Raw genomic sequence first — 27,293 nt, forward strand, 5'->3', positions numbered from 1 at the left:
ACACTGCGCAATAATGCTCCACTGCTCGTCATCTTCGCTTCATCGTCCATGCACTACATGTCGAATAGCTATCTCGCCCCGTTCAGCAGCAGAGAATGCGTGCCTCAATGCCGATCCCCGACTATTGTCTCAGCCAAGTGGCCCGTCCATGCCATGGCATTGTTTGCCACAGACACAAAGATATAGCTATAGACTGACGTATACCACCACTCACAAGATCTGCTCGCCAGGGCGCACGGCCCTTTCGTCGCCGCTTTGCGCGTGCTCGCCGTGCAACACGGTGAAGCTCGTCGATACCGATAGCGACAAGGGCCACCGCATATCTATCAGCAGACCCGAAAGCCATTGCAGTGGCCAACAACTGCTCCTTGCTTAGGCAGTCACGTCATCGGTCACCACATGATCCTGCTCATTGCTCTCCAGAGACATCAGCTGGCCGCCGCCGATCAGCTCCACCTGCAGATGGCGGCGATGAGCGACCAGGACCAGCAACTGCCCTGCCTGACAAGGGCTGGAATCGCCACTTCGCGTGCTTTCCACGTGACAATGTTTGTTAGGCTCACTTGACGGTTCGGGACGTACGATTGGTCAGATTCGTCATGGGCACGGGTGAGCTTTCAGTGTCGTGACTGGGGTGAGGCTGGCATCCCTCTGAGCCTTTTGCTTGGTCGGAACCTACCTCCACGGCAAAGCAACTCGCTCGAGTGGAGGTGGAGGGTGAACATCACTTCCTCTGCTTCATCTCTAGTACCAGCCCCCACACTACCCCGCCGAATCCGACATCGACGCAACTCCCGGCGACGCTGCAGCTTACAGACGTCTCTGATATTGCAGAGCGCCGCTTTTCGGGCCTGACAAGTGCTCACCTTCTCTCGACTCCACACGGAGGACCGACCGTCTCCCACCGTAACTGAACGTCCCTCCACCTCTCCCAGCCCTTCCCTTCTTTCTCATCTCGACGCATCTTCCGTACTCATCAGTATGCCCGCTGCTCGCAAAGGAGACGGAAAACCAGCCACCTTTGGGTGTGCCTACGAAGGATGCGGTCAGGTGAGTAGATGCTTGGATTCCACCCCACCACTCAGCCCAGAGGTCTGACAAATTCCCCAGACTTACAGCCGTATGGAGTATTTGAAGCGGCACCAGAGAAAACGTGAGTTATGGCCGTCTCTTTCTATCCTCGTACGCTGAAGCTGACCATTGCAGACCAGGACGAACGTCCGTTCCAGTGCAAAGACTGCTCCAAGGCATTTGCCCGTAGGTGAGTACGCGTTTGGTGACGAACCTCCACCTCCGCCGCCGCCGCCCTCCACAACTTCTTTCTGGCCACACTTGTTTTCTGTGGTTTGCAATCGTCACTGACACATCGAACAGCGATGTTCTCCTGCGTCACCGTCGCAGATGCCATCCTACCCCGCCGCCACGCGACCGCTCACCGCACTCGCCCATGCCCCCTGTGCGTGCCCACCCCTCTGTGCCTATCTCTTCCTCGCGTACATCGGAACGCGAAGCTTCCCCCGCCCGCGCTGGCCGCAAGCGTGCTTCCGAGAACACCGAAAACGAGCCTGCGAGCTCGAGGCCTCGTTTATCACCGGGCGAGGAAGACGATGACCGATTCGACTCACGGTTCTCCCGCAACGGAATGGGCAACGGCGGCGTCTACGGTGTCTCCAATTATTACGGAAACAACCCGGTTTCCACCGATGGCGACTACACATCGGGTATCCTGCCAATGTTCAACGGCGCCAACAACGCCTTCCACAACATGCATGATCCCAATCACCTAGAGGATGCGTCTGTGCTGCTGTCGATGGCCTACCCTGGTGGTGTCCCCGGGTCCGACGCCAGCCCGACTATCGGTATGGTGCTGGGGGAGACCGGCGGTGCGGAGGAGACCGCCGCTGCGGCCACCACCAAGACAGACGACGCGAACGACAACAACGAGGCAACTGTTCCTACCTCCGAGAATGAGGCCGACTCTGCCAAGTCGGGTTTTGATTCGGGCGCCGTCGAGAACCCGGCTCGGCCGGCGGCGCCGGGAGCTGTGCTGCCCGAGTCGATGGGGAACCTGGACGGATCGATTAACTGGCTCAATGCCAGTGGTCAGGATGGAGGCGACGCCTCGAACTGGCTCTCATCGGACTCGTCTCGTCCCCTGTCACCCTTCAACATGACCAACCTCTTCAACTCGTCCTCGTTCAACCTGTTGTCTAACGAAACAACTGCAATGGCGATCGCCGCAGCGGCTGCGGCTGCCACGGCGGGTGTCAGTCCGAACACCACCAACTCTGAGGGCGAGCAGCAGCAGAACCAGAACCAGCAACAGCAACAGACGCAGCAGCAGCCGCAAAGGAACGTGAACGACGTTGTCGCCAGGATTCTTGAGCAGCTCGCCATGAACGATGTGCCCGAGACGAGGGCCAACCCAAACCCCGAGCGCCCGCTCCTCCGTCTCGCCAACAAAGAGATCGTGATTCGTGGAGGATCAGAGACCCCTCAGTCCTCCAGATTCTACCTTCCCGCCGACCGCTTCGCTGGTTGCTACCAGATCCCCCACTGGGGCCTTCCCCCTCTGCGCACGCTGTCTCTGATGGCCGCGCGCACGTACTACACTGTCCTGAACCACTGCTCGTTTGTCCATGAGCCGACATTCCAGCTGATCGACACTGCCGCGTGTCTCGCTTTTGCCATCTGTACCGTCGGAGGAATCCGTCCGAGCGGACGCAACCTCGCCCTCGCTGCGGCATCCAAGTCTACAACTCAGGACAGGCTGCTCGACTCTGCCTGGGAGGGCGTCTTCAACGATTATGGCAACTTTGGTGTTGGAGTCGATCCGGAGGAGGAGGAAGACCGCCGCCGTGTCGAAGAGTGGGAGGGCGGCCAGATTGTGCGCCACGAGAAGACCAACATGCTTGTCAAGTCATTCTCGCTCGCCAAGGGCGTGCTCATGTCCGAGTACAATGTCGCTCTCCTCCAGGCCCTCATCCTCTACCACGCTCCGTACTTCCTCTCGGAGCACGAGCACGAGCGCCGTCAGGCCAACATGTTCCTCGCCACGATCGTGAACATTACGCGCCAGATTGGCTTCTTCTCTACGGACGAAGACCACGTGAAGCCCAACACGATTCTGCCCACCATCCCCTTCTCGCCCTTGGAGCTTACCTCTGCCTGGAAGCGCTGGGTGCACCTCGAGTCCCGGCGGCGAACGGCCTTCCTCGTGTACCACCTGGACACGGTGTCCGCTCTCGAGTCCAACTTTGGCCCGGCGATCATTCACCCGTCAGAGGTTGCGCATATCCCTCTCCCCGCCCCGGATAGCGTGTGGAAGGCCAGCTCCGCTGAGGAGTGGTACCGTGCGTGCCAGTCGTGGCGTCCGATGACGCTCGACGAGGCGATGCGCCGGACGTTTGACCTTCCCCCCTCTGGACCCCTGGACGAGGCGCCGAAGGGCTTGGCGCTGGACCCGAATCTCCTCCACGACGGAGAGTGCGGTGCGTTTGCGCGCACCGCGATCATCATGACGCTGCTGCGCGGCATCATGGACCTGGGCGAGGGCCGCCGCTCGCACGGCGACTGGCGCGACCTGACTGACCTGTGGATCTCGGCCAACCACCTGCGGCCGAGCAAGGTGTGCCTGTCCGCCGATGGTTTCCCAATCGGCCAGTGCAGTCCGGAGGCGCTGCGCGCGCGTTTCAGCCTGGGGCTGCAGCGCTGGCGTGCCGGATGGGACGCGGACCCGAGCTGCGTCCAGCAGGCGTCGTCTCCCGCGCCGTCCATCCCAACCCCCGCCGCCAGCACGCCCGGCACCGTCAGCGATACGGCGAGCAGCACCAAGGGCGCCCCGCGCCCCGTGTACTGCGAGGAGGCGCTGCCATTCTACGTCCTCTCCAACTCGCTCATGGAGGTGCTCGCGGGCCAGCCGCCGACGTCGCGGCCAGGGTTCAACGCCTTCGCCAACGTCAAGTACGACCAGATGCTGAATGCGAGCCGCATTCTGGCGCGTGCGGGCGAGATTTAGACGTCGCAGCGCGGAACACTCTTATCGTAGTTTCTTATGGTCTTCTTCTCGGTATACATACCCCCTCCCTCGATTCGCCTTCCGCAGAGTCCCAAGTTTGATTCCAGAACTCGCAATTTCACACCTCCCATTCCCATTTCCCGATCCCCACACACAACCCAAGACGCACCGGCCAACATGCCGCAGCTATTGTAACGTACCAGACTCAGTGATGCTATGTTTGTGTTGATAAGAGCGGGGCGGGGGATTGGCCGCACTGGTGGCATCGTGAGGCTCGTGCTGATGCAAGCGGGTTTGGTCTGTGTGTATCTTGTGCATAGCTTGTGCAAGACTGAACCGATCCGGAGCGGTGCGAGGATCGAGGTCGAGTTGAACTTCGCGCCACCGCGCCACCGATACGGGGCCCCCGGACGACATTTCGATCGCCCTCTTGTCCGTCGGAAACTCTCGTCGCCAGACCTGTGACGCACTGACAGATCTCCTCTTCTAAACTTTCACTCATCACCAAGAAGGACACAATGACAATATCCCGGCGTCCACTACGCATAGCAACGGTGCAGTTTGATCCGAAGGTATGTCTTTTCCTCTCCCTCCCTACTTCCAGCTAGGGGTGGAAGCTGACGCTGGGGCGGGCACTGACACCAGCTCGGCCAAGTCGCGGCGAACGCGGAGCGTGTGCGACAACTCACCGCCGAGTACGTAGGATGACTGGGAAACAGCTGACGGCAGTCTCTCCCCTGATGCCGTTGATCTGCTAGTGCTGCCGGAAATGGCGCTGACGGGGTACATGTTCCCCAACTCCCTGGCCATCGGCCCCTTCCTCGAGCCGGGCGGCAAGGGCCCAACGTCCCAACTCGCGTGCGAGCTGGCGTCGAGGCTGGACTGCTACGTCGTGGCGGGGTATCCTGAGTCTCTCCCCCCGGACGAACTCCCCGGCCCCGTGAGCCCCGGAGAGACGGAAGGAGCGGCCGGGGCGGCTGGAGCGGCCGGAGTGGCTGGAGTGGGAGGAGGAGAAGGAGGAGGGGGAGTAGGGTACAACTCGGCCGTTATTGCTGGCCCCTCCGGCGTCATTGGGAACTACAGAAAGACCTTCCTGTTCGAGACGGATAAGGTGTGGTGTCGGCCTGGCGATGGGTTTGGGGTATTTGATCTGGAGGGGGTTGGACGGGTGGCCGTGGGGATCTGTATGGGTGAGTCCGCCTCGTTCACTCGCCCTTCCGCCATATGTGGACTGAGTGCCGCTGGCCGGCGCTGGCCACCGGCGCTGGCCATAGTGGCGCTCGTCCTGCTCGCTATCGCCCACTAAGGCTCGGAGAGTGTTCGGAGTGTTCGCCGCTCACCGCTCGCTGATGCTCGCTGACGCTCGCGCTGACGCCAGACATGAACCCGCGCGACTTCTCGGCGCCCTGGAACGCGTTCGAGCTCGCGACCCACGTCGCCTCAGTGGACGCCGATGTGCTCGTCGTGCCCATGAACTGGCTCGATCCGGACGAGAATCTGTCCCACGACTCGGACTCGAGCTCGGACGAGGAGGACATTGCACACCGCGACTTCATGGCTGAACCGAGCGCTGGTAATCTCAATTACTGGGCGGCGAGGCTGACGCCGTTGCATGTCGGCGCTGCTAAGGGCCGGAGGAAGGACGTCGTCTTCGTTGCTGCCAACCGGTGCGGGACCGAGGAGGGCACGACGTTCGTTGGCACGTCCGCCGTCATGCTCCTCACTGCCGACCCGCCAAAGGTCCACCTTGGCGCTTATTGCAACCGCGGCGAGGAGCGCGTCATGACTTGTACAATCGAGTGAACCGCATGAACGCGTGATTTTGTTTTCTTGCATCAAATTCTAGAATAGCCGTGCTTACTGCCCAGCAATGAAAGGTCAGGTGGAGGAGGTACGGAGGTGTCGGGGTGTATTGGGCTTGCGTTGCTGCGGTGCAACGCCTAGTCTACAGAGCGTGAACACTCGGGGACGCGAGCGCGTAGCTGCTTACTTAAAACTTGGGCGCCGGGCACTCGTAGGTGGTGGGCACCGAACCAGTGTTGAGGATAAGAGCGACAATGAGACCGTAGAGACCCAGGACTTCGGCGAAAATGAGAATAAGAACCATTCCGACGAAGAGACGAGGCTGCTGAGCGAATCCACGGACACCGGCGTCACCGACAACTCCAATGGCGAAACCGGCAGCGAGACCGGCAAGACCGACAGAGAGACCAGCACCGAGCTGAACAAAGCCGGTGAAGAGGGGCATGGGCGACTTGAGGCCACCAGCGATCAGGACAGACACGACGAGACCGTACTGCGGGTCAGCTCTACAAGCACTCTCATGAACTCACAATGGCAAGAATACCAGCCATGACGACGGGAATGACACCCTGCATCATCAGGTCAGGACGAAGGACAGCCATGGCCGAGACTCCGACACCAGACTTGGCGGTACCGTAGCTGTTCACGTGACACGCGCATGAGGTGATAATCAGTATTCGCGGTTCGGATGACGTCGGAAAGCGAGACAAGATAAAAAGAAGGCCGAACAGTTGCAATCGGAGAGCATAGCGTCAGTTCAGTGCTCCAGCGATGGAGGAACTCCAGCCAACTCGCGATCCGGCTGAATGCCGGAACATCGGAGCTCTCCGCGTTCCTCCAAAAACATGTCACTCACGCAGCGCCCATCGAGGTGAAGACGATGGCGGCGGTGGCGCCCATGGCACCGAAGAAGGGGGCGTAAGCGGGGCAAAGGTCGGCGGCGGTCGACATTCTGTCTTGTCAGCCAACGTGTTCAGTGTTGCCAAGGCTCCCGTCAGCCTGCGATCGATTGCACCGCCACATCGCGTCGGAGGAAGGTCTGGAGGCGGCATTTCCGCAATCACTGAGCGAATGCAGCGGCATGGTCCCCAGCCCTATCCTTCTCGTTGACGTCGTCGGTGCTGTCGGTGCTATTGTCGGTGCCGTCTACTCACTCGATCGTTGTCTGGGGTGGTTGGCTGGAGCTGAGCGTCGATGACTATGACGGAGGTGGGTGACAGCGCTGGAGGGACCGCCAGTCAGCCCTCCCCCGGGGATTCGGCGTTCGCACTTGTGGCGTATGACGTATTGGCCACCCAACTCCCAAAAGTCGAGACGTTTCAGATGCATCAACAATATCAATCGAACGCCTTGCATGGACGCGCGACAGTGCTCTGCATGACGGCCAGAGAGGCGCGACGAGTCTCCCGATCTCAGTCAAATCACCGGAGCCAAGAGCGATTCTACCATGGAAGCTAACATGGAATGGCGCAACAAGCGCCGGCGCTCAGAGTCAATTTCGAGCGAGTCCGAAGATGAGGGATCCATGCGCTCACGAACACCGTCGCCCGAGCCCGCTCACACCACCAAGTTTCACCGTGGCGAGTCGCCTCCGAAAGAGCTGCTTTGCACCCTTCCACCGACCTGCTCCCAACCTGGCAAGGCGCAGGCGTTCGCGACCCAGGCGGAGCTCGACGCTCACCAGGCATCCTTGCATCAGTGGATCTGCCGAGTACCTATCAAGGACAAGGTTGGCCGCGTCGGCGAAGGCGACTTCGTAATCGTGCCGGAGCAGTTCAGCGGGCGGTCAACATTCGGCAAAGGCAACAAATGGCGAGAGTGCGGAAAGGTGTTCCCCGAGGAGAGGCTTCTAGACCTGGTGAGCTACGCTTGGCTGAGGTCAGCTAACTGTCAGCATTACACGGAGACTCACGATCCCATAGCACGGGAGCGTCAGGAGAGGGGCGAGGATATTGTGAGTACGAACGCACGTCCTACGAAGGTATCGCTGACCTCCTCAGTTTGCTTGCTTCCTCCCCGAAGGTCAGTGCAACAAGCTATTCCCGACACCGAAGAAGAGACGATGGCACATGGTCAATGAGCACCGTGAGTGGATCGATCGTTGAATGACGCTTGAGCTAACGACAGACTACCCGCACGACTACTTCTTCAGCATCACGAACCATGGGGTGAACCAGATCACGCGGCAGGAGGGCCCGGCGGCGTCTTTGATCAGACCGCGTCGTGATCCTCCACCGCCTGAAGAGCAGCGACCAAAACCGGCTCGTCCTCCGCGACGGCCATCTGACGACCTAACGAGCATTGACGATCTGACGACGAAAATGGAGAGTCTGGAGAGCTCTCTGGCGTTTGTGCCGAGCGGGGTGAGGAAGGCGCGAGCGCGCAGGGCGATGGACTTCTAGAAGAAGAGGTGCTGAACCACAGCATGCATGTATACTACCCATATCCATTGAATGAGGCCTGTCCTGGTGGAGCAGTATGCTGCACTCCATGACAGCTTGAAGCGCTGAATGTCACAGGCGACGGCGCACGGTCGACGAGCTACGCTGACGGTCACGCCACTGCCCGGGCGGTGATTGACGATCGTCACAGGGGCGCAGATTGTCGACGGTTGACTCACCCCTGCGGTCATCTGTCAACACGGACGCTCGGGCGTCTCTTCTTGCTCGCACACTTTCGACTTAACTTCATCATCGTCCTGCCGGCAACGTTGACATCATTTGCCCTTCCTTCAAGATGTTGCAGCTACCGGCAGAGCTGAACCTCATGATCGTTCGACAGCTGTCTCGCGAAGACCTGTTCAGTCTCTTCTTCGTCTGCAAAGAGCTCAAGGCTTTCATTCACCCCCTCTTCTATGAGCACCTGCTGTATACCAGTATGGGATTCGCGTTTCCCCACGCGCCCAACGCATACCCCTTCCTCGACATACCCAATCTCCGCGTTCGGGACCCCGTCTCTGCTGAGGAGCGTGAGGACATCATGAAACGAGTGCGCTCAATCACAATTGCCCGGCACAATCATGAAGATTGTGCAGGTTGGCCGAAGTTTCAAGAGCACGGCAGCTTGGAAGCCAAGGCGGAGCTCCTCTCAATCGAGCTGGCCGGTCCATCCCCTGATGGCATCGCCGAGTGTCACGAACGCGTTTGGCCTCCCGACTGCGACATTTGCGAAGATGACCCGGACCATCGGTACTCTCACGAGAATATCGGCCATCCGTTCCCCACCTGTGCCTTTGTGGAGAGCCTCGGCAAGTCGACTGCGGAGACGATCGTCATCAAGAACTATCCTATCCTTTCAGATGGAGTCAGGCCAGACTTCCTTTGTGAGGTAATCAACTCTGCCTCGCACTTCGTGATCTTACTTGAACCCCATTTCTTCAAAGTTTCTCAATTCAGCGATACCTATGATTATCTCTACTTCGACGAATACCCAGAAGACGACTGTCCATACGGCTTCCGCGCTGTGAAAACGCTTCTGAGTATAATCCCCCCCGACGCCAAGGACGTAACGCTCATTTTCAAGACACGTTCGCCTGAAATTGAGTGGGCACCAGACTGCATACACTACGGCTCTCGCGGGGACTGGCATGACGACGGCTGCTCGCAGTGTGCCTGCTCTTGTGACTCTGACGGGTGGGACAGGTGCAGCGAAACCAAATCCGCGAAACAGCGTTCATGTTGGCAGTCCTCAGTCTTGAGCAAGCTTGCAAGCGGCATTGCTGCCTCGAAGGCCCGCTTCACGCTTGTGAACTATTCGTCCATCATTCCCGATGGAGCGGAGCGGGACAAGGCTCTGCGTGCACTGAAGAGTGGCAAGCGTATCACAGTGCGCAAAAAGCTCGCGCGTGAGCTGCGCAAGGCGTGCAAGTCACAGGAAGACTTCGAGGCGCGTCTCGCTGACGTCCGATTTGTCTCGATGGAGAGCTGGATCTGCTCCGGTGCTTGGGAGGACATCTTCGAGCGCAAGGAACTGGATGCTTGGTTCGAACACATCGCAGAGAAGAAGGAGGCTATGGAAGCGGCCGCGACGAAGGAATCTAAGCTGGCCTCTGCTGCTGAAGGGAAGGAGGATGCTATCGTCGAAACGGTCATGAAGGAGCAGCCGAAGCTCGTTTCTGCAGCTGAGGAGAAGGAGGAAGCTGCCGTCGAGTCTGCTGCTCCGCCCAAGAGCACCGAGTCTGCGGCAGTTTGAATCGCTTCCACACCTACTGCACAGCTGCTGGACAGCATAGCTTCGTGCCCTACCCACTCTTGGATTCACCGTCATATGGATCACAAGACGTTCTTAGGTACACGCGTATAGCGTCTCAGTTTAGATGTACATTTGCACCGTCTCCAGATTCGACGCACCAGTCTGCACCGCAGCAGGTGTTGTCAAGTCAGTGCCACGGTATACCACAAGTCGACGATCCCTAGGACGCAGGCGACGATGGTTGACTCACCCTCCCTAGCCCTCCTGTCACCTCTCGACACGGACGGTCGATCGCGCCTGAGCCCCTCACTCTGTTACACATGTCCCACGCTTTCCACTTCGTCTTTCTCAACTCGCTCGCACCATCGACATCACTCACCCTCCCATCAAGATGCTGCAGCTCCCCGTCGAGCTCAAGCTCGTGATCCTCCGACAGTTGCCAAGCGAGGATTTGTTCACCCTCCTCTCCGTCAGCAAGCAGTTCAAGGCGCTCGTCCATCCTGTGTTCTACGAACGCCTGGCGTTCACCAAAGCGGGGTTCGCTTTCGCCCATGCCCCCAACCCGTATCCTTTTCTGTCCATCCCTAATCTCAAAGGCCAGCTCTCCGTGTCTGACGAAGAACGCGAAGCCATCATGAAAGGAATCCGCCAAATCACGGTTGCCCCTCACGACCACGCAGGGTGCACGGGCTGGCAGACCATCCAAACCTCACACTTGCCTGCCAGAGCTGAAGTGCTCAAAATCGAGCTCGCATATCCATACCGTGATGGCATGGCTTGCTGCCATAAACCTGACATCTGCGGGGTCTGCCCCGAGTATGATGACGACGACGAGGATCACATCCACCCTCATCTCCTTTGCGGGTTCATCGCTGCCCTCGCTAACGTCCGCGCCAAAAAGATCGTCATCAAGAACTACCCAGTCCTTCTAAACGGTGCAAGTCGCCTCGTCTCCCTACCGAAGCTGGCCGAAGACGCGTCGGAAATGGTCATTGTGCTCAAGCCACACACCTTGGAGGACACAAGCTACCGCGAGGGTCCTTACTTCGCCGACCTTTGTCCGGACGGCGACAAGTATCTCGGCGCGAGCGCACTCATGAACATGATCCCGGCAGGGGTAAAGCACCTGACCATTGTGTTTTACACCCCATACTCAAGTGCGGAGTGGGCCCCGTACTGCAAGCACTACGAGTATGACTGGTATCAGGATGGCTGCGTGACGCCGTGTCCCTGTGGTGGTGGTTGCCATGGCGGTGGCATGTCGTTCGGGGACGACATGTTGCAGCAATCATGCTGGCAGTCTGCGTTCTGGATCGACCTCGCAAGTGGGATGGCCGCCTCGAAGGCACACATCACCATCGTGAACTACTCGGCCATCATCCCTGACGGACTGGATCGCTACGAAGCTCTTAGAGCGCTCGACAAAGGCAAGCGGAGCACGGTGCGCAAAACGATCCTGCGTCAGCTGCGCAAAGCGCATGCCTCGCAAGAGGAATACGAAGCGCGTGCTGCCGATATCGCCTTTGTTTCGATGGAGAGCTGGATCCGTTCTGGCGCATGGGAGGATGTTTTCGGACGCAAGGAGATCAACCGCTGGCTCGCGCGTATCGAGAAGCTCACATCCAAGGCGAAGAGTTCTCCAGCGACGATGAGCGCTGTGCCCACAACCGTTCCTACTGTCAAACCCACAGGCACCGCGACTGCGTCTTTGTCTGCTGCTCCTGCGGACGACTAAGCCTTTGCCTTCCGATCCAGCGGAACAACTCAAGCTGGATCTCGGGCATGGCGACCCGCTCCTTACCTGTAGTTAACACCGCGCGCGTTCAGCGTAGAGATTATGATGTACCTGTGCCCTCTTATCAGGTGTCAGAGCCCGAGTTCGCACCGAACTGCAGTTGTCCGTTCGTGGGATCGTGGTGGAGCGACGGACAACGCCAGGGCGAACCGTGAATCGACGATCATCCCTAGGGCGCAAGGCGACGACGGTTGACTCACCCCTCCTGTCGACATGGCCGCTCGAGCCCCTCACTCGGTTACCTGCTACACAGGTCTCACGCTTTCATATTGTTTTCTCGACTCACTCGCAGCGTCGCCATCACTCACCCTCCCAACAAGATGCTGCAGCTGCCGGTCGAGCTGAAGCTCATCATCCTCCGGCTGTTGCCCCGCGAGGACATGTTCACCCTTCTCACGGTGAGCAAGGAGCTCAAGGCGCTTGTTCACCCCCTCTTCTACGAGCACATGCTGTTCACGAAAGCCGGCTTCGCTTTCCCTCACGCGCCCAATCCGTTCCCCCTCCTCGACGTACCCAACCTGCAGGTTCCCAACCCCGTCCTCGATGAGGAGCGCGACAGTATCGTCAACGGCATTCGCACTATCACCATCGTTCCGCACTTCTTTGCCTCCTGTGCTGGCTGGCAGAACCTGCAGAAACGCATCCTGCCACCCAACGCTGAAGTTCTCAAAGTCGAGCTCGCCTTCCCTTCGCCCGATGGTATCGCCTGTGGCCACCGTCCTGTCCGCTGCGGTCACTGCGGCAGATGCCAGATGAACGACGACGATCACGATGCTGATGGCGCCCATCCTTTCCCCGAGTGTGGATTCATCGATGCTCTCCACAGTATCACGCCGAACAAGGTCGTCATCAAGAACTACCCCGCCCTTCTGAATGGCCAAAGCTCCACCTGCCTGCCAAAGCTGGCCGATGCTGCGTCTGAGTTCGTGGTTGTGCTCGAGCCACACGCGCTGCCGAACAGCGAGACAGTCGGGGGATACTACTTCGCCGACGCCTGCCCCAACGGAGATGACCACATGGGAGCCATGGCACTCATGGACATGATTCCGAGCAACGCCACAGAAGTCACGCTGGTGTTCATGACGCCGAAGCCCGGAACGGAGTGGGCGCCTGGCTGCAAGCACTACGAGTACGACTGGTACGCTCGAGGGTGTGTCACTCCATGCCCCTGTGGCGGAGGCTGCTGTGACCGGGACGTCCTCCACTCAGACGACGACGTTGAGGAGGAGCAGCAGTCCTGCTGGCAGTCTGAATTCTGGAGAGATCTTGCGAGTGGTGTAGCCAAGTCGAAGGCCCGCATCAACATTGTCAACTATTCCGCGATCATTCCCGACTGTGTCAACCGCTTCGAAGCACTCGAGACTCTCAAGCGCGGCGGCAAGCGTCTCACCGCGCGCAAGACGTTCTTGAACGAACTGCGCGACGCACACGAGACGAAGGAGGCATACGACGCGCGCCTGCCCAACGTGCACCTCATGTCGATGGAGAACTGGATCCGCTCCGGAGCTTGGGAGGACGTCTTTGAGCGCAAGGAGATCAGCCTCTGGCTCGACCGCGTCGAGAAGCTCAAGACGAAGGCGAAGTGGAAGGCGATCGCAAAGAAGCCCAAGACCAAGACTGCAAAGCAGAAGGTCAAGTCTGCGAAAGCAAGTACTACGAAGGACGGCACGCAGTCTGCCGAAGCCGCCTCCGCCGATACTGCCAAACAAGCCACTCTCTCTGAGCCTGCCGACCGCTCTGTGCCCATGGAGATTGATGCCACTTCCTCTTCGGGCTTGTGATGTGAAGTTCCCAACATCCCACCTCGCCCAGATCATCCAGTCGAACTTTCCGATACGCGCGCGCTCAGCGTTTAAGTTAAGATGTACATTTGCACACTCCCTCTAAGCTTCGGCGTCCGAGTCCGCACCGAAACAGCAGATGTCAGATAGTGGTGGAGCAACTGACAACGCCAGGGCGAACCGCTAATCGACGATTCCTAAGGGCGCAAGCGACACGGTTGAGTCACCCCTCCTGGCCTCCTGTCACCTTTGACACGGACGCTCGAGCCCCTCCGTCGTTTTCTGCTACTAGGTCAGACACTTTCGACTGTGTCCTTCTAACCTTCTTTTGCGAAAACATCACCCTTCCACCGACATGCTGCAGCTACCCGTCGAGCTGAAGCTCATGATAGTCAGGCAGCTGCCCTGCGACGACCTCCTCAGCCTTCTTACCGTCTGCAGGGAGCTCAAGGCGTTGGTTCATCCCCTGTTCTACGACCACCTCCGCTTCGCCAAGGCGGGGTTCGCTTTCCCTCACGCGCCGAACCCCTATCCCTTCCTCGATATTTCCAACCTCCAGGTCCCGAACCCCGTCTCGAACAAGGAGCGCGCAGGGATTCAGAACCGCGTGCGCACCATCACTATTCCTTGCCACCCTCACGACACTTGCGTGGGCTGGGAAAGGCTTCAAGAGCCACGCAGTGTGACCGTGAAGGCAGAGGTTCTCACGATCGAGTTGGCGTTCCCGTGCCAAAATGGCATTGCTGAGTGTCACGACCCCGTCTGTCGCCACAACTGCGACAAATGTAAGAGTTACTCCTACCATCACTACGATCATCCGGACGACGGCGGTCACCCGTTCCCCACGTGCAAGTTCTTCGACGGTCTCGGTAGGTCCTCTGCGGAGACAGTCGTCATCAAGAACTACCCCATTCTCTCGGATGGCGTCAGCCTTTCTACCTGAGCTCGCCAAATCTGCCTCTCGATTTGTGGTGGCACTCGAGCCCCACAACTTCAAGGTTTCGCGGTTCCGTGACGAAAGGTATCCGTACTTTGACGACCCCGAGGACGACTGCCCGCACGGCCATGCGGGAGCCAAAAAACTCATGGCTATCATTCCTTCGAATGTAACGGATATAACGCTCGTCTTCAAGACGATCTCGCCCGAGATCGAGTGGGCGCCGAACTGCAAGCACCATGATACCGGGTGGTACGAAGAGGGATGCCCATCGTGCCCCTGTGGTTGTGATGCTTCACAGGTCGGTTCCACGAAACAGCAGTCGTGCTGGCAGTCCGACCTCTGGCTGCAGCTTGCCACGGCAGTCGCGGCCTCCAGAGCTCGAGTCACAATTGTAAACTACTCGTCCATCATCCCCGAAGGCGTGAAGCGTGAGGACGCCTTCAAAGGGCTGAAGAGGGGCAAACGCTACACCGTGCGCCAGCAGTTCCTGACCCTGTTGCGCAAAGCGCACAAATCGCAAGAGGAGTACGAGGCTCGCCTCAAGGACGTCCACCTCGTATCAATGGAGAGCTGGATCCGCTCCGGTCCGTGGGAGGACGTGTTCAAGCGCAGCGAGCTCAGTGGATGGTTCGACCACATCGCCAACTCGGGAAAACCCAACAAAGGCTCGACGAAGAACAAGTCTAAGGCGACTGGTTCGAAAGGCGACAAGCCCGCCAAGTCTGCAGCTGCCTCACGCACTCGCTGAGTCTGCACCAGGCTGAAGCCCTTCTCACCAGATCCACACGCCCCATGCCACTGCTCGTTCTGCTCCGTTATGTGCAGCAAGACGGTTATCCGCACATGCTTTCAGCGTTTAAATTAAGATGTACATTTGACCCCTCACTCGATGATCGTTCGGCGCCCAAGTCCGCACCGCAGCAGGAGTTGTCAGGTCGTGGTGGAGTAACTGACAACGACAGCGCCGAGAGCACCCACCGCCCGACACCCACGGAAGGCGTAGCCTGATCCAGGACTGTGGATACACCGAGACAGAAGCTTTGGGCGAAGCATGCTTGAGTCACACTTCTGCTCACGTACCTCGTGTACGCGCTCCAGGCGGCGCACTTACGTTGAGCAACACATGGCAGAAGGGGAGTACGCAGCAAGTGTGCCTATCCGACGTCTGCGGCACGCGTCTTGCCCCGCACCACAGCCAGCTCTGCTGCCCTCGAGCTCCCTACAGCCAAGAGTCTCTGGATCAGTGGCGAGCACAGCCTCGCAGATCACAGAGACGTCAGCGTTGCAGTGGGTGGCAAAAGCCAGACAAAAGGATCAGACGAGTATCGGCGCTGCAAGGCCGAAAAGCGCGTCCGTCGGACGAGGCAGACGAGGCGCGATCGACAAATCCCTCGACCCGTCCCTCGACTGGCCCTATCCGGCCTGGTTTTTTGTGGTCCACCCTGCATAGGAGCCGGACCCCTCCTATATCCTCCTAGCCCTCGCTCCCTTCGCCGGGGTTGCTCCCTTCGGCAAGCAGTCTAATGACGACGATGACGCTCGGCACGCGGCACGGTACGTCCAATGACGTCGAGCTGGATTGCTGCGCGGACCCACCTGGCATGCATATGGTACCATGGCATCACCCACTTCGCGAGCTTCGAGCACTCCGTCATCGTCGAGGGCACGATCGCGTAAAGTGATCCACTTTTGTTGGTATCGATTCCTCCATCCGGTGCCTCTGCGCATGCTGCGCAGCGTAGATCAGAACCGCAGGTAACGCCGTGCCCTTTGCTGGGAGAGAGGGCGCGAGAGCAGGCAGGGCGAAGGAACTAACAGAGCTGCGCAACTGCGCAAGTTGCGAGCTGGAATCGATCTGATGCCCGAAAGACCTCCTCGCAGTACGACAACCTCAGTAGAATTATTTCTGGCACACCAGCACCTATGCATACCTCCGGTCGCCACTGGTAGCTGGCGGGTGGGTGTAGTAGAGTTCGGAACATGCCTGCCTGACGCGCACAAACGGGTGCGGCTCCTTGCCCCTCTGTCTTGCCACCTCACGGCTCTCATCTACAACAGGCGCACGGCTGGCTGACAGCTCCGCGGGAGGCGCACGGTGTCCGGTGTTCGGTTCCCTCATCAAGAGACAAGAGACAGACACAGCGAGTCTCACAAGTCATTCCAGACATTCATCAGACACAAGTGTATTGCTTCCGCGGCAGTGATCGCGTAAAGGACATGCGGCATTATGTTCAGTCAGGACGCAAGACGTGCAGGAACGAAACTCTGAGCTTCTCCAGGACAATAGGACAGACTGCAATGCAATGCCGAGAGACCCCACAGTGCTTCACCGAGAGTACCGAGACGAGACAGGTATCGGATTTGGCGACGTTGAGTGAAGTGGGACAGGACAGAGCGACAGGAACGGCAGAGAGGATCGAGAGGAACGTCGAAGGGTCAGAGGAGGGGCAGCAGAACGGTATTGTGATCGGCGGGGCAATATTCGTGCGCAGCAGCCGTGCCCTTACCGCCCTGGGCGCCCTGGCCTGGACGGATGCTTTTCGAGGACCCGAGGAGATTCTCAAAGGGGTTGTCGAGGTTAGTTGCCCAGAAGAGCTAGATCTGCGTCTGCTAGCGAGGTTGTTCAGGCGGCTAGGCGGCTACTGCCCCGTTGCCTTGCATGCCTTGTCATGCCAATTGGCGCTGCAGTAGGTCTAGATGCTGCTGATTCATGATTCAGCTGCCAACGGAGGACTGAATCGGAGGGGTCGGCGTCGAGGGAAGGCAAGGGGAAGGTCAATTAGTGTGACGGATGACGAACGTGTTCGCGACCGTTAATCCGGATTACACCATGCAATAAGGCGAATGCGTAATAGGCTTGGTTTGACTGTTTTGGGCAAGTGTCAAGAGTTGAGGCGAGAGTTTCAGATTTGCTGCTGCCCACCGCCAGCAGCTGACGCCCGTCGGAGCCTCCGCTCTTCTGCGTCCCAATGTCAAGGATTGCAATGCAGACACGGAGCAGCAGGGCAGTACGTCCTCGACGATTCGCGAGGTATCGAGGGAGTCGGCAGCGCGGCAGATCCAAAGAGCAGTCCACCTGAAAGCAACTTGGAGAGTTCTGTCAGTTGGGCAATGGATGGCCCTGGCAATCCCGATCCTCAAGGTATTGCAGGTCCCTTCCAGTCCCTCGTTCGCCAGTCTCGACCACAGGACATGCAGAACCTCATTGAACATGCAGGACATGGCTAGGACATCGTTACTCGGCGCGTCCTTCCTACGCGTCGCTGTTGCTGTTTCTGGCGAATTGTCGCGGCACACTGAACCGCGTCCCGATCACATGTGACGCCGTGCGCCGCGCCGAGCCGCCGCCGCTCACGCCGCGTCAGAACAGCCAAGAGGCTTATGTTGTTCCGTAGCGCGTGCTAGTATCAATAGTGCGCTCGGTCGCACGTCCGAAGCTCCGAAGCGATCAACTGTCCGCATGTTTTTGTGTTTGGCGCCTCACTCCAGGGCAAGGTCGCTCGTCAGAGAGGCATACTCTGCGTATTCTGAGCCTGCTGAACACACACTCAACGGAGCACCCAAGCAGATTACAGTCCGCCGACACACAGATACACAGACAGCACTGCCGCCGCCCGCGCCCGCATTCGCCTCATCGGTTTACGCGCCGTGCGCGTACATGGTTTGGGGCGGTGTTGGTTGCTGCGGACGTGTCTGACTTTCAGGGCGCGTTGTTGACCCTGGGGCCGGACCTGTGTGCCCTGACGCGCCCTGCCCTTCCATCAAACTTTTTTCCAGAGCCTGCATTTAGCCTGCGTGCCGCGCCTGCATGCCGTTGGACCCGCTGGGCGGTATCATCGGAGGGGTGCCGGATCCCTCTGCCCTGCTGCCAATCGCAATACGAGCGGCCCGTATTCAGAACTAATTAACGTCGTTAGCTCTTCGTCTCGATGAGCCTCGAGACCCTCCGGTCCCTCAGGCCCTCGATGAGCGCGACCCAGGGACAGGACTCCAGGATCAAAGGAGGATTCCTGTCGTTTCTGGTTCTGTCACGCTCCAAGCCCCGGCGCTGACGAGTGAGCACGCGCTGCACGTCCTCGCCGCACTAAGGCTCAACGCCAGAAGCCTTACTCCACCCTCTCCACCCTCTCTCGATACCTCATCCTCAGCCGCTGACCTCACGCTGAGCGCCCTCTGACCCCTCTGACCCTCAGCCCTTGCTCCCTCCCTGTCTCTGGCCCTCTGCCCGTGCGCTCATTGCGCATGTTCGCCGTGCGCCCCTTCCGAGCCGCGAGCCGCTTCGATGACCGCGCTGTCCCACCCCACTGCTCCCCCTTCCTCCCCCTACTCCCCCTACTGCACTACCGTACCGTGCCGTGCCGCTGCTCCAGTTCTCCCGACCGTCGAGTGAGAGCAACCACCACATAAAAGCGCGTCCACAACACCCCACCTTTGCCTTTCCCCCTTTCTCTCATACACTCCTTCCTTTCTCCAACTACCATGCTCGCTGCTCTCATCCCCATCCTCCTCGCTAACGGCGCCGCCGCCGAGCTCACCCCCGAGCAGGTCCAGGAGGCCGTCGGCCAGTTCACTGGTGAGTAGCGTCTTTTCCTCGCTGCCAGAGGCGATCAGGCGGCTGCACTGCGCAGCAATCGCCAGCGACTCCGATAGCACAGTTTGACTGACATTGCGCAGCCGCCAACCTGACCAACATCGTCCCCATCAACGACATTGTCGGTCTCATCCAGGGCAACTGGGGCACCGTCGACTTCTCCAAGGCCGGCTACGCCTTCACCACCGGCCAGGCCAACGCCTTCCCGGACAAGCTCGTCATCAACCCCGCCCCCACCAAGAAGGCTGAGAACGTCGCCTACACTGCCATGCTCGTTGACGCTGGCCGCGCCGGACAGCCCGACACCCCCAAGCTCCACTGGCTGATCAACAACATCCACCTCAACGACACCGACAAGGCCGGTGGCCCCTACGTTCTCAACTACTCTGACGGCACCACCGTCAAGCAGTACGCTGCCCCCGGTCCCCAGGACGAGGGTGCCCACCGTTACGTCTTTGCCGTCTTCAACCAGGGCAACGACTTCACCCCCCCTGCCGACTACGCTCGTGCCGACCAGGTCGCCAACGTCCAGGACTTCGACCTCCAGAAGTACATCTCTGACTCGAAGATCGGCAACGTTGTCGGTGCCAACTACTTCACCGTTGACGCCAACGACAAGACCGGCAACGCCACCGCTGCCACTGGCGGTGTTGGCGGCGCCGCTGGTGCCAACGGCACCGGCAACGGCACCACTGGTGCTGGCGGTGCCGGCGGCAACTCCACCGTCGGCGGTGCTGGCGCCGGCGGCAACGGCACTGACGGCTCTGGCAACGGCACCACTGGTGCTGGCGGTGCCGGCGCCAATGGCAACGGCACTGACGGCGTGCTGGCGGTGCTGGCGGCAACAACAACGGCAACAACGGTGGTGCCAACGGTGCCAGCGGCTCGCAGACCGGCACCGCTGCTGCCGGCCAGTCCTCCGCTGCCGGCAACGGCGACAAGGGCAACTCTGCTGCCGGCATGGCCGCCCCCGCCGTCGGCCTCGCCCTCGCCGCTGGTGCCCTCGCTGCTCTCTTCTAAATCTTGTAGCCTAGTCTAACCTAACGATTCCCATTCGGTCATTAAAAAGAGAGTATCTTCCTGCCAGCGCATGAGTTTCACGTAGTTTCATCTAGAAGCGTATAATTTACCGGTTGATGCGATTTGCTCGACCGTTCTGCAAGTCTGTGCGTCGCATCGACTGACACACTGACCCAACTGACAAACTACTGATGGCGCCGCCGTATGATGATCAGAAAAATCCTTGACGCTGACACTCTACGCAGCAGCCACTGCTCTAGAGACAAGACAAAGAGGGGGCATACGTGAGTCTCAGCCCGACGCGTCGCGCCGATCCTGACACAGGGTCCAGTCACCCGCCTGCGTCACGCCGGATGCCGTTCCCGTGCCTTCCGAGCCGGACGGAGCTGCCGGATGCAGAAAGCCAGAATGCGATGCGTGAGCGCGTGAGGCGTGCGTGAAGATGTTCAAAGTGCCGAATGTGCGTCTCGCATGTCTGCCGCTGGACGCTAGTGGCTCGTGGCGATGCTGGCTGTTTCGAAACAGTGTCGCATTCGGACAGCGAAACATTGCAAGGGGACGAGGGGAGAAGAAAGGGGTGAAGGCATGAGGAGTGGGGGTGCGAATCACCTCGTGCCGTGGGGGAAGGAGGGGCATCGGGGACCCAGGAATGGGGAGTTAGAGCTGTCCTTGTGCTCTGCGTGCTTTGAGATGTGTTTGGGTTCCTGCATGAATGCATGCAAACATGCACGCATAAGGAGCGTGAGAGCGCCGAAACGGGCACTCCAAGTGTGCACAAAGAGTGAGGGATAAGGTTTCAAACACCCGCAGAGGGTACGCTGGTTCTTCCTTGCGCTCTTGCAAGGCACAACTGTACAACGGAGAGGCACTGATTGATTGAGTAGAGAAGGTTCTCCTAACATGCGTCGGCGCCTCCGACACTCCTAGGTACATGAACTGATGGACATTACGGATGAGCCCCACTCGTCGTGAGGCTGACGAGATCATAGCTCCTGCGTATGTCCACTGTCAACAACGATCTGTTCTTCCTCGACAATGGGAGTCTGGACGCCAGAGCCGCTCTCGTGCAATCGATACACTTTTGAACTCCATAGTCGAATCTCTCCGAACTGGCTGGGCGTAGCCTCTTACTTCGCTTGTCTTGCCTCACTGACGCCGACGCTGGTGCTCACTACACAAAGCGACGACCTGATTACGACGGACCGGCTGCTCCCAGCTCAAAGACAGCCGCTTCAATCACCAAGCCTCTTCGCCAGCCTCACCTCTCACTCCGACATGGTGCACTGACATTTGACACCTCGACGCTTATTGGCAGTGCTCGGCAGCCTCCTCACACAGCCACAGTGACTCGCACTTAATAAGACATGTCTCGCCGGGACATCAGCTTGGCTGACGTCTTGAGGACACACGGACGTGCAGTGTTCAGGTGTACGCCCACCACTGTCTTAGCATGCGATCGTTACATTGCGCATGACTCTGACAAGCTTCATGGTGGAAAACGCCATGTGTGTTGGGGCGCGATATCGACAGTGGAGCGGAACGTGCGCCGGTCTCGCAAGGCCGTGGCGTAAGTCGTACGCCCAGACCTGCCGTTCGTGCAAATGCAATCAGTAGTAGAGGTTGGCCCCAGCGGCACTAGCAGAGACCCCTCATGTTGGAGATTTTTCGTGTTCGGGGTGTGGTCCGCGGACATTTCGACGGACAGTTCGAGTGTGCCCAGCTTGCACATTGCCACTGAAGGTCATCGGGCTGCTCACACGGTTCGAGCCCGTGTAGGACATGCCCGTGTTGGCGACTGCCTTCGCCAAAATCAAGGTCTCCCACGGCGTGCCAGCCACATCGCAGAGTAGCCAACGCAGTGATGATGGTTGCGGATCGTTGCGATGGGACGTGATGCATGTGACGGGCCGTGCTCAGCTTCGGAGCCGGCGTTCGCTAGATTCGAGGTCTCGCACGGTCGATCACTTCTCGCTCGCCATCATACAGCCAGCTTCCTTGGTCACGGCTAGCGCCCGTCGCTTGTAGAACAGTGTCCACTATTGTTGGCACTCCTCTGTTGTGAGCACGAACTAGACCCGGGCAGTAGAAACCAGTCGCGACTATCTCAGTCAACTTTGCAGTGCCAAAGATGTGCTCTTGCTCAATGGCTGCCCTTGCGGTTCGAGAATGTTTGTTGGTTGGCAGGTGACAAGTCTGTGCAGCTGAGCCCATCGGTATGCTTGAAGTGGTAGCGTGAGAACTCGACCTTGAGCTCCAAGAGATGACGATGCACGGTGCAGGGGACTGGGGAAGTGGAGGCCGCATGCTGTCCGCGTCCGTTGAGGAGCGAGGGCTGGAACCTCTCTGCTCCACCGAGACGGGCTATCGAGTGGGCCTGGGTCACGGGAGATGTCCATGGCCTGGGGGCTTGGTGGCTTCGCTCGCCTAACAGTCGGCCACTTGATATGGACCCGATTCAAGCGCGATCTGATTGGCCGACGGCGCACCCTCGTGTCAATTTCTTCTCATTATCAGCGCTGATAGCTGGCTGCAATGGAAATCATCCTGCGCCGAGTTAGACACCCGTATGCATCGTCCGTCATCCACCCGAGCGTTCCCCTACGAACGGCACACTGCACGATGCCAGAAGCATGCCCCGGTCTCTGTTCTGTGCTGCATCATCGTAATTGCGGATTCGTAGTGAGCGCAGCGGCTTCCGAAAATGATTGGCCGTGGTAAGGGCCTGGCAGGGCTTCCCATACGGAACAACTCGGCGGATCGCCCGCCACATCGCCTGTATGGGCGACGGAACTTTTGTAATGCCGACAACGCTGGGCGGCTGCACCCAGGCAGAGCGCTGCCTGCCTTTGGGCCCGATTCTGCCCTATGGCAGGCCAGGCAGTTGCAACAAGTCAAGCACCACCAACTCACCACTCAACCCCGAGTCTTAGTCGCTCACACCACACTCTCCTTCTCCCTCCCCTCCTCACCACCCTCCCACTCCTCGCCGCCAAAATGTCGCTCCTCCGCACGGCCGCCATCCGCGCTACCCGCGTCCCCCAGCTCGCCCGCGCCGCCTCGACCACCGCCCCTCACGTCGTCTCGTCGCGCTCAAACCAGGACGGTGCCCTCCTCTCCAACATTGAGGCCCACTGGAGCAAGCTCCCCGCCGCCGAGCAGTACGAGGTCTTCCAGGCCCTCGAGGAGGCCCAGAAGAAGGACTGGAAGCAGCTCACCACCGATGAGAAGAAGGCCGGTGAGTATTCAGAACGTCGGAAGGAAGAATTATTTGGCGCATCTGCAAGAGTGCGCCATTTTGCAACGTCATGTCACCGATCGCGCAAGCATGGATCCATGGAAACCGAAGCACACGTAACGCCCCCGCTGCGCACACGACCGACTGCATCGATGCAGGCAAGGACGGAGACGGACCAGGAGCCAGGAATCGGCGGCCATCACAATTACGCCCACGGTCCATTGGCCAACCGCCAGCCAGACATTTCGTCGGGACCTATCGGGTGTAGTTCGAGCCGAGGTCCCAACCGTTCGTGGTCTCAACATCACCGCCTGGAACGACGCCCGGGCATGCACTCCGCTGCACCGACGGTTGCATTGCGCTCGCTATCGCCGTTGACGCGCGGTGTGTGCATAGCGGCCTCGGTGCATGAGGACACATGACCTCGGTTGCTCAGTTCGGGTCGGGTCGCCCTCATGTGGCGTTGCCCCTGCGCCTCGTTCTCCGGCATCCAGCCTCCGGCTTCTGGTCTCCCAATCCTGCGCGCGCCGATTCTCATCGGCTTCGGTGACATGACAAAGCATGGCATGACATCTGTGCCGAGATAACGTCGGAAGGAGGATGGATCCCAGACTTGTGCAAGAGACAGCGAGCTAACGGGTACAGCTTACTTCATCGCCTTCGGCCCCCACGGACCCCGTGCCCCCATCCTTCCGGAGGGAGGAAAGATGAAGGTCTTCGCTGGTGTCCTCGCTTGCGTTGCCGCCGCCGTTTCCGTCTTCGCCTTCGTCCGCTCGCAGGGTACGTCATTCCGTCTCGTTGCGCCGATTCTGTTGCTGACATTTGCTCTTCTCGACGGGCTTGATCTCACTGTGCCTTTTGTTATCCCTCTTATCGCGATCGTCCAACAGCTCCTCCTCCCCCCAAGACCTGGAACCGCGAGTACCAGGAGATGTCCAACGAGTACCTCAAGTCCCAGAACTCCAACCCGATCGTGAGTCGATGCCAAAACTGGTCAGTAATGCGGATGCTAACTTGCTACAGTCCGGTATCTCGTCGGAGGGTTACAAGGGCAAGGGTATGGTTATGTGCGACTAAACAAACAACATGGGAGACATCCATTCGTAGCAAAATCGGATTCAAGGATGATGAATCGCATCTGCATAGCAATAGCAATAATCCAAAGTCATCCGATAATGAAACGATATCTAGCAGCGGGGGCTCGGGGTCGTCGGGCCGAGAAGGGAGCACGGATAAGCCTCGGAGGTTGGAGAGAACAGAGAGATAATTCGCGGTCGCGATCTCGTGACTTCTGGGGGTTGAGGACCGTTACGCTGGATCGGCCGCGTCGGCCGTACGCCGTGGTCCGGCCGGTTTCAGTCTCTTGCTTTCTCGGCGTGACTTCGGCGTGGTCATGAGACCGCAATTGTGAGCGGAGCGCGCGGAATGCGGTCCCGTCCTTGCGGTCTGTGATGAGTTGGAGAACGTGACGGAGCTGCTTTGTTGTGGGGTGGGGTCAGTGGTGCCGTGCGGCGCAGCGCTTTGTGGAGCGCCGTGCGAGAGATGGAGCAGATGAGTCTGACCAGTTGGCCACTGCGGAGAACGTCAGTGACAGTGAGCGACAGACTCCGGTGTTGACTAGAGCAAGACGGCGAGCCTAGGTGCGTGAGAGCGCGGAATGAAGAGTATGACGAAAGTCTTGGGTCGCTCTGGGCCTGCTGGGCCGCGCTTGCTCCGGTGGGACGGCGGGTCGAGGCACGGACTGCGTACCGTAGCTTCCGTAGGCGCTCAGTCTGCACTAGCCCCGCATACTCCGCTATCTCTGTCTTGTCTCCCAGCCTCCAGCGCTCGCGTAGCTCGGCACCTCACCCAGCGGCGGCCAAGCCGCCCTGCCCAGATCTGCGACGTGGGCTGGATGAATGCTAACTTTGGGACATTGGGAAACTGGGAGTCATTGTTTTGGTTCAGGTCTGAATCGCGAGGGCGAGAAGGAAGGACCCGAACTTTGCTCATTGGTGTAATCTGCCTGGCACTTCGGGCCAGACTTTGCTTGCAGATTTGCTGTCGCAGAGTTGCCCGCTTTGGGCGTACGACAAGCGACAGCAGTGTTACTGCGCAACGCGACGCCGCATACGCGATGCCAAGTGGCTCAGCAGGTCCAGCAGTCATCGATGTTGTTCCTCTGTACCTCCGTTCCTCGCCCGCTCCGCTGGACCCGCCAGGTCCAGTGTGACATGTGGTGCAACGCTGCGCCACCGCTTGGTCATCTGTTCAGCGCGTGCTGCGGTATACACCGGCCCGCGCCGGCCCCAGCTCTTCTTGAATTTGGAGCAGGCTGACGCAGAGTGGATCAAGTGGATACCGGGATCTCGGCCGTCGCCGGTGGACGAGCGCGACTGCTGATCACGCGCCAATCATCCAAAGGGGCCAGATGCGTAAACGACAGCCCGCGCGAGGGACAGACAACAATAATGCGAAAATGCAGCGAGGAAAATCGAAAATACGCAAGACGGCTGGATCCTGCCTGGCTCGCTCTGGATGGGTGTTGGGGTAATGTCCGGGGCGGACGAAACACGGCAACTTGGCCTGGGCTGCCTGATGCCTGGATGCCTGGATGCCTGGACCGAAGACGGCCAAGGTGGGCTGCAATGTCAGCTGCCCGTCAGCTGTGGGCTGGGCAGGCCGGCATGTACATAAGGCTGTCTGCTGGACTTCCTCCCATGCACAGATAACAACAACGAGAATCACCTAGCCAACGAAGAGTTCAATGACCGCCGCAGACATCGGTCAGTCCTTCCCTGCCCAAACTTAACTTCGGGCATGTCCGATCCTGTCTCCAGTCCCACTCTGGTGGCAACCCTCGGCCTGGCTAACGGCAGCTCTAGCATCCCAACCTACCCCAGCGCTCTTCGACCTCTCGAACCGCACTATCCTCGTCACGGGCGGAGCTCGCGGCCTCGGACTCACTATCGCCCATGCGCTCGTTGAAAGCGGAGCGGACGTGATCGCCTTCGACTTGCTGGAACCCGTCGAGCCAGAGTGGTCCGCCGCTCAGGCTGCCGCGACTTCTGCCGGCGTGACGCTCTCCTTCGCCCAACTCGATATCACGAATGCCGAGGCCGTTGAGGCCGCTGTCGCCGCTTCCTTCGGTGCCGCCCGCCGTCCGGTCCGTGGCATGTTCCACGCGGCCGGCGTCCAGCTCATGCGCGGCGCGACAGAGTACACCCCCGCCGAATTCCGGCGCATCGTCGACATCGACTTGACCGGCAGCTACCTCATGTGTGCGGCGTTTGCGCGCAACTTCTTCAAGGAGAACGGCGACTACGCCGTCGGCAAGCGCATGGGCTCCGTCGTCATGGTCGCGAGCATGAGCGGGCATGTCGCGAACGCCGGACTCGAGTGCGCCGCCTACAATGCCGCCAAGGCTGGCTGCATCCAGCTAGCCAAAAACCTCGCCATGGAATGGGGAGGCAAGGGTATCCGTGTCAACACCCTCAGTCCCGGCTACATCAGGACGAAGCTCACGGACGACCTCCTCGAGCAGCAGCCCGCCCTAGCCGCCATCTGGCTCAAGGGCAGCTTGATCGGAAGGCTCTCAACGCCCGACGAGTTCAGAGGGCCCGCCGTCTTCCTCCTCTCCGACGCCAGCTCCTTCATGACCGGCAGCGACCTCGTCGTCGACGGGGGTCACACCGCGACCTGATCGCCGCATGGCCTGGGCACGACATGATGATACCGATGACGGTCCTTGTCTGAGATCCAGATCTCGGGGTAACCTCCGTCGCCCCATCGTGACCCTCGACGGTCTTCGATATCGCCTGATTCTGTTTCACCCTGACATCTCGCAGTTGCGACAACTCGCACCCGGCTGCGCGCGTTCTCACCCTTCAGCCCTTGATACACACTGCGTAATACCGGACACTGGAGTGACTGTTGTTTG

The 27,293-nt window shown here is 59.4% G+C and overlaps 12 protein-coding genes across 12 annotated transcripts; 11 read left to right on the plus strand and 1 right to left on the minus strand.

Moving 5' to 3' along the window:
• Positions 1-981: 981 nt before the first annotated feature.
• Positions 982-4,018, plus strand: A1Q1_03458 (uncharacterized protein; the record flags this gene model as incomplete). Its single annotated transcript, XM_014323256.1, has 4 exons — positions 982-1,050; positions 1,111-1,153; positions 1,207-1,261; positions 1,375-4,018. 4 exons carry the CDS (start codon positions 982-984, stop codon positions 4,016-4,018), a joined length of 2,811 nt encoding a protein of 936 aa, XP_014178731.1.
• A 1,380-nt stretch (positions 4,019-5,398) lies between these two features.
• Positions 5,399-5,821, plus strand: A1Q1_03459 (uncharacterized protein; the record flags this gene model as incomplete). The annotated part of the gene is made up of 1 exon (XM_014323257.1): positions 5,399-5,821. The coding sequence occupies one exon, from the start codon at positions 5,399-5,401 to the stop codon at positions 5,819-5,821; it is 423 nt and encodes a 140-aa protein (XP_014178732.1).
• Positions 5,822-6,008: 187 nt separating this feature from the next.
• On the minus strand, positions 6,009-6,772 carry A1Q1_03460 (uncharacterized protein; the record flags this gene model as incomplete). The annotated part of the gene is made up of 3 exons (XM_014323258.1): positions 6,009-6,314; positions 6,352-6,460; positions 6,678-6,772. 3 exons carry the CDS (start codon positions 6,770-6,772, stop codon positions 6,009-6,011), a joined length of 510 nt encoding a protein of 169 aa, XP_014178733.1.
• A 130-nt stretch (positions 6,773-6,902) lies between these two features.
• Positions 6,903-8,223, plus strand: A1Q1_03461 (uncharacterized protein; the record flags this gene model as incomplete). The annotated part of the gene is made up of 4 exons (XM_014323259.1): positions 6,903-7,011; positions 7,210-7,775; positions 7,822-7,906; positions 7,949-8,223. 4 exons carry the CDS (start codon positions 6,903-6,905, stop codon positions 8,221-8,223), a joined length of 1,035 nt encoding a protein of 344 aa, XP_014178734.1.
• Positions 8,224-8,557: 334 nt separating this feature from the next.
• A1Q1_03462 (uncharacterized protein) lies at positions 8,558-10,012 on the plus strand (the record flags this gene model as incomplete). The annotated part of the gene is made up of 1 exon (XM_014323260.1): positions 8,558-10,012. One exon carries the CDS (start codon positions 8,558-8,560, stop codon positions 10,010-10,012), a length of 1,455 nt encoding a protein of 484 aa, XP_014178735.1.
• Positions 10,013-10,403: 391 nt separating this feature from the next.
• Positions 10,404-11,747, plus strand: A1Q1_03463 (uncharacterized protein; the record flags this gene model as incomplete). The annotated part of the gene is made up of 1 exon (XM_014323261.1): positions 10,404-11,747. The coding sequence occupies one exon, from the start codon at positions 10,404-10,406 to the stop codon at positions 11,745-11,747; it is 1,344 nt and encodes a 447-aa protein (XP_014178736.1).
• Positions 11,748-12,127: 380 nt separating this feature from the next.
• Positions 12,128-13,588, plus strand: A1Q1_03464 (uncharacterized protein; the record flags this gene model as incomplete). The annotated part of the gene is made up of 1 exon (XM_014323262.1): positions 12,128-13,588. The coding sequence occupies one exon, from the start codon at positions 12,128-12,130 to the stop codon at positions 13,586-13,588; it is 1,461 nt and encodes a 486-aa protein (XP_014178737.1).
• A 355-nt stretch (positions 13,589-13,943) lies between these two features.
• A1Q1_03465 (uncharacterized protein) lies at positions 13,944-15,276 on the plus strand (the record flags this gene model as incomplete). Its single annotated transcript, XM_014323263.1, has 2 exons — positions 13,944-14,457; positions 14,519-15,276. 2 exons carry the CDS (start codon positions 13,944-13,946, stop codon positions 15,274-15,276), a joined length of 1,272 nt encoding a protein of 423 aa, XP_014178738.1.
• Positions 15,277-16,826: 1,550 nt separating this feature from the next.
• On the plus strand, positions 16,827-18,705 carry A1Q1_03466 (uncharacterized protein; the record flags this gene model as incomplete). Its single annotated transcript, XM_014323264.1, has 3 exons — positions 16,827-17,105; positions 17,538-17,670; positions 18,446-18,705. The coding sequence occupies 3 exons, from the start codon at positions 16,827-16,829 to the stop codon at positions 18,703-18,705; spliced, it is 672 nt and encodes a 223-aa protein (XP_014178739.1).
• Positions 18,706-19,007: 302 nt separating this feature from the next.
• On the plus strand, positions 19,008-20,139 carry A1Q1_03467 (nucleus protein; the record flags this gene model as incomplete). Its single annotated transcript, XM_014323265.1, has 3 exons — positions 19,008-19,101; positions 19,203-19,668; positions 20,001-20,139. The coding sequence occupies 3 exons, from the start codon at positions 19,008-19,010 to the stop codon at positions 20,137-20,139; spliced, it is 699 nt and encodes a 232-aa protein (XP_014178740.1).
• Positions 20,140-23,133: 2,994 nt separating this feature from the next.
• Positions 23,134-24,451, plus strand: A1Q1_03468 (cytochrome c oxidase subunit V; the record flags this gene model as incomplete). Its single annotated transcript, XM_014323266.1, has 4 exons — positions 23,134-23,662; positions 24,020-24,154; positions 24,265-24,347; positions 24,398-24,451. The coding sequence occupies 4 exons, from the start codon at positions 23,134-23,136 to the stop codon at positions 24,449-24,451; spliced, it is 801 nt and encodes a 266-aa protein (XP_014178741.1).
• Positions 24,452-26,120: 1,669 nt separating this feature from the next.
• A1Q1_03469 (uncharacterized protein) lies at positions 26,121-27,056 on the plus strand (the record flags this gene model as incomplete). The annotated part of the gene is made up of 2 exons (XM_014323267.1): positions 26,121-26,139; positions 26,194-27,056. 2 exons carry the CDS (start codon positions 26,121-26,123, stop codon positions 27,054-27,056), a joined length of 882 nt encoding a protein of 293 aa, XP_014178742.1.
• Positions 27,057-27,293: the final 237 nt, after the last annotated feature.

The sequence above is a fragment of the Trichosporon asahii genome, assembly GCF_000293215.1.
Source record: "Trichosporon asahii var. asahii CBS 2479 unplaced genomic scaffold scaffold00056, whole genome shotgun sequence".
NCBI classification, from domain to species: Eukaryota; Fungi; Basidiomycota; class Tremellomycetes; order Trichosporonales; family Trichosporonaceae; genus Trichosporon; species Trichosporon asahii.